Here is a 5,292-nt window from a genome sequence, read left to right as displayed (position 1 = left end):
ACGCTGCTCTGGGTGCAGCCCAGGACACAGTCACTATTCTCAGGCCCTTAGAAACATTCAGAAGAATCAAGGAGGGGAGAACCCCCCGTCGCTTCAGAGTGAGACGCTGATTTACCTCTAACTGCCTAACGGCAAAGCAAGGCGGTCGCTCACCAAGATGTCTATGGACGGAGGCTGCACGGAGATGTAGATGGGGTTCAGGTCTGTCTTCTTAATGTTCTTCACACCCTGGATATCAATGTCGAGGACGCAGATCTGGTTCCGGGCTTGAACAGCCTGCACTGCACCTTTACTGAGGACAGAGCAAAGAGGGAAGAGGTCAGAGCATCCAGCCATAGCAGTAGGGGTTTGGGTTGTCCCCTTCCTTCATCTCACAGGGTTCCTCTGTGCTCAAATTGTGGCAGGAGAGAAGAAAGAGCCTGTTCTGCTCTTGTTAAATGGTTTCTCTTCTACTCAGAGTCCTCTGGGTCCCTAGGGTGGAGCAGGGACATGCTGTTTCCTGCTAGAAAGGCTGGTAAAACCATGATGGAAGGTGAAGAAATGGATAATGTGTGACTATCCCATGAGCAGTGTGGCTTGGGTATGGTCCACAAAGCTCCTGCCTTCAGCAAACACAGGAGCAACCTTCACTAAAGGGTAAAAACACTGAGACCTTTCCTTCTCCAGAGATCCACTGATTTCCACATCTATGTGGTCTCCTGAAGGATGCTTGATGGAGATGAGTCACAAGATGCACAACTCATGAAATAGTTTTCAAGTGGTGGTTCTCATCTGTCGTTAAAGAAGTTGTATCTTCCCCAACACAGCAGAATTGCATCAAGTTTGTTCCTGACCACCTACAATTCTCCACTGAAAAGCAGCAATACCAACCTTCTCCTGGTGCACTGGAGATACCTGGACTAGTTACTGCACAGCAGCCCTCTTGGGAGACTTTTCAGTCAGTATTTGCACAGCGCTGGGCACAGATTCTCCTTCAAGTCAGGGCTCTGTGCCATGATGGACAGTGAGGAGAGAAGACCTGCCAGGAGCTCAGAGGTGACACTGCAGGTTTTGAGGTCATGAAGCCAGGAGGTTGTGTAATGGTAGCAGAGATTAAGAGAAAATGCTGCCCTACAGCCAGTCTCCAACTTGTTTGACTCCCTGCCCGTAGCCAGGACACCTCTTTGGACCTCACCTTGTCACCCTGCACCACCAAGATTTGTGCCCTGATACCTTCTGCAAAGATGTGCTGAAAAGAGACTCCCTTAAACACATGCTCCTGTGTTGTCCTACACCCCATGAGAGGGGGGAGACAGCTCCAGTGAAACAGGATTTGGGATCAGCACAAAGGGGAAGCACCCCTGGGTGTCACACAGCAGCTGCTCATGGGAGGGTGTGCAGAGGAAAACCACAAAATCACAGTGGTTGGCAAAGACCTTTAAGATCATCGGGTCCAACCATAAACCCAACACTGCCAATTCCACCTCTAAACCATGTCCCTCAGCACCTCGTCTGCCCATCTATTAAATATCATCAGGGATGGGGACTCCACCCCCCTGGGCAGCCTGTTCCAATGCTTGACTGCCCTTTTGGTGAAGAAGTTTTTCCTCACATCCAATCTAAACCTCCCCTGGTGCAACTTGAGGCCATTTCCTCTTGTCCTGTCACTTGGTCCTTGGTTGAACAGACCCACCCCCACCTCTCTCCACCCTCCTCCAAGGGACTTGCACAGAGCCACAAGGTCTCCCCTCAGCCTCCTTTTCTCCAGGCTCAACACCCCCAGTTCCCTCAGCCGGGAACTCAGCACACTCGTGCTCCAGACCCTTCCCCAGCTCCGTTGCCCTTCTCTGGACACGCTCCAGCACCTCCATGTCCTTCTTGGAGTGAGGGATCCAAAAGCTCTCACCAGCCCCACTCCTGCCTGTGCCAGTGGGAGAAGAGAGGATCTTCACCAGCACAAAGGGAAAAGACCCATGGGTGTCACACAGCAGGTGTGCAGAGGAAGATGTGACAGCACAGACGCAGAGTCCTGAACCCCTGGATACCACAGACTCATGACAGTTCTCTGCAAACACAGCTGGGGGGGACAGAGGCAGCGTGAGCAGAAGGTTCCTCTCACAGGGACAGAGACCAGAGCCAAGATGGGGAAAGCTGTAAAGACTTCTGAGAACCTCCAAGCCCAGAAAAGCCCTGGCAAACGGAGACGAGCAACAGAGCAGCCTGACATAGCGATGCTGTGAGCTCCTCACGCTGGATGATGGGGAGGAGAGGACAGACAGGCAGCCTTGGGGTCCTGCATGGACACTGCTGTGATGAGGTCACCCAGGAGGATGGAGGTGACTGGTGACGTTCCTCCTGACCTGGGAGTCCCACAACACATCACAAACCCCAATAGGAAGGGAAAAGGTAAAGCAAAGCTGTGAGACCAACACTGTGCCCTGTACAAATACAGAGGTTTGCTGCCTTGCCTGGATGGGTGGCAGTGAAGAGCCCAGATCTCAGCACCCATCCACCATAAATCCACAAAAACTCCCCAAAATGGCTTGGTTTGCCTTGTGAAAGTCACAGGTTTCATCAGGTATCAGCAGGTATCTACTGCTACATCTGATCTACAAGGAACCAGCAGCTCCCAGAGCCCCTAAGACCAGACCTCATGCCTGCACTCTGATTTAAGGCAGCTTAAACTCTGCCTCTAATTTAAGGCAACTTCAAAGAAATTCTGGATTCTGTAGGCAGGACTCAGCACTACCCCACAGACAGGGCCCTTTCAGGGCTCTTAATTGAAGCAATTAATTTCTAGTTATTCATTATTATTAGCTGGTGATATTTAGGGAGCAGAAAGGATTGGTGAAACTTCAGCTGTTCTGATAAGCACGAGGGACTCTTCATTTTATCACATAACTGATTAAAAACATCCTTAGGCACTTCTAGAGAAACATAAGGTTGGAGAGTTTGTGTATTTGTTTTGTTTGGGATTTATATACTGGTATAGATTATTAACAGGTATTTATATTAGTTTTGTTTGGTATTTCTATATTGGTATCTATTTTAAACAGGTATTTATTGTTGAGATGGTCTGGGTTAATTTCAGCCTTCCACCTTGCACACCCACCACCACAGACAGAGCACAAGCAGTGTGAAAATATAGAGGGGATGGAAGATGAAAATGAGGTCAAGGGAGATAAGCACCTCAAAACCAAACCCAAGCATGGGGTTTGATTGGCAGGAATTTGATTAAAGTATCAAATTCCAGCAAATTTTATGGGAATTGGCTGAGGAAACTGAGAAGCTGATGTCTTCTCAGCATCCACTCTGAGGAAAAAGGACTAAAATCAACTCCACCTACATATCAGGCATCAGAAAGCAGCTGTCTCCTCCAGGCTGTGGCTGGCTGGATTAAGCAGGACGTACGTGAAGGAAGGAAGCCTGTTCCTACGTAGGATGAAGCCAGGGATTAAGAAGCTTGAACTCAGTTTCTCCTTGGTGCAGAGTATTTTAGAAGATGAGCTGTCAGGTTTTACTTCTCTTGCCAAACTAGTGACACTGGAAGCATCAAAGCCAAGGTAAGAGGTTTGTGCTCCTCCATCAGCCTCAGAGGGAGCACGGCCAGACCCCCTGTGAGGCTGTGCCCTGTGATAGCAGTGACACCTCTGCATGTCACATTAAAACAGCTGCTTTACTGAAATGCAAAATCACCAACACTTCCTTCAGAGCTGTGACACCAACAGCACCTTCAGTCTGGGGGCTTTATGTTGGTGCCAACATAAGAAAACCATCCTCAGAAGGAAACTTTGCCATCTCCAAGAAATCCTCAAAAAAAGCACATTCAGCTCTTAAAGAAATAGAAGTCATCCTGAAAAACATCCCAGGGAAATTTCTGTAATGCAACTAATTAAATATCTGGGGTGCATTAGAAGGGGTGTGGTTAGTAGGTCAAGAGAGGTTCTCCTGCCCCTCTACTCTGCCCTGGTGAGGCCGCATCTGGAATATTGTGTCCAGTTCTGGGCCCCACAGTTCAAGAAGGACAGGGAACTGCTGCAGAGAGTCCAGCGCAGAGCCACCAAGATGATGAAGGGAGTGGAGCATCTCCCTGCTGAGGAAAGGCTGAGGGAGCTGGGGCTCTTTAGCCTGGAGAAGAGGAGACTGAGGGGTGACCTCATTAATGTTTATAAATATGTACAGGGCGAATGTCAGGAGGATGGAGCCAGGCTCTTCTCAGTGATGCCCAATGGTAGGACAAGGGGCAATGGGTGTGAGCTGGAACACAGGAGGTTCTGCTTAAACTTGAGAAGAAACTTGTTTACAGTGAGGGTGACAGAGCCCTGGGACAGGCTGCCCAGAGAGGGTGTGGAGTCTCCTTCTCTGGAGACATTCAAGACCCGCCTGGACGCCTTCCTGTGTGATCTCATTTAGGTTCCTGCTCTGGCAGGGGGATTGGACTGGATGATCTTTCGAGGTCCCTTCCAATCCCCAACATTCTGTGATTCTGTGTGTGATTCTGTGAAACATTTAATTTTCCTCAGAGCAGATTCTTTACTATCACGTTACAATTTCCTCACAATAATTATATATCTGACTTCTAATTAACATTTGCAGCTTCATCTTTGACTGATCATCAGCTCCAAGGGCCAATGCTATTTTAAAATCCACCTCTTTAACCCCAGTCAAGGGTGCTGTGCAATTTATCTCTCTGTAAGCAGCCACTTCACCAAAGTAACACACATATGTGTTCCACAACAGCCCATACAGGTGTTATCACTTCTGCTCCTGAATTCATTGTGTTCAGACCATTAGATAACGCAGGGAAAATGAGATTAAGTCTCTATTCTGTCCCAATACTCTCTGCAAGGACTTAGAAAATATTAAGGAGAATAGTCTGTGAAAATCACCTCTGTGCAAGAAAAGTGTTAAGCACGTGAACGACTTTCAGCAGCTCTCAGATGTTATAGAGAATCTCATAACACAATGAGGATTTAATTGTAATTTAACTCTCTGCAAGAGTTAAATCTGCCATCTTAATAAAACTGACAAGGACCCCACTATCAAAATTGAAAGGTTTTGCTTATCACAGAATCATTAAGGTTGGAAAAGACCTCTAAGATCATCCAGTCCAACCATCAACTCATCACCACCATGTCCATTTCACTAAGATCATCCAGTCAGGAACCTGACCATGACAAGAGGAACCTGACCATGCTCTGGATCTGTTTGGAATGGCAAGAATCTGGGTGTTTCAGGGAAAACTGTCATTAAATTAAAATATTTTTCTTTTCCTTCACCATCATTTCAGCTCCCAGCACCACCTGGGTTCAG

The 5,292-nt window shown here is 47.8% G+C and overlaps 1 protein-coding gene across 1 annotated transcript in view; it reads right to left on the bottom strand.

The window, feature by feature from the left end:
* Window positions 1-153: 153 nt before the first annotated feature.
* GUK1 (guanylate kinase 1) overlaps window positions 154-5,292 on the bottom strand; it is a gene marked incomplete at both ends in the record, with an annotated part of 6,593 nt that continues 1,454 nt past the window's right edge. Inside the window, one exon of the mRNA XM_010171341.1 lies at window positions 154-292. Coding sequence (XP_010169643.1) covers window positions 154-292 — 139 coding nt within the window. The remainder of the gene's footprint in view (window positions 293-5,292) is intronic.

The sequence above is a fragment of the Antrostomus carolinensis genome, unplaced genomic scaffold (assembly GCF_000700745.2).
Source record: "Antrostomus carolinensis isolate BGI_N321 unplaced genomic scaffold, ASM70074v2 scaffold25597, whole genome shotgun sequence".
NCBI lineage: Eukaryota > Metazoa > Chordata > Aves > Caprimulgiformes > Caprimulgidae > Antrostomus > Antrostomus carolinensis.
Note: the sequence above shows the minus strand (reverse complement) of the source record. Positions and strands in the feature narration are given on the sequence as shown.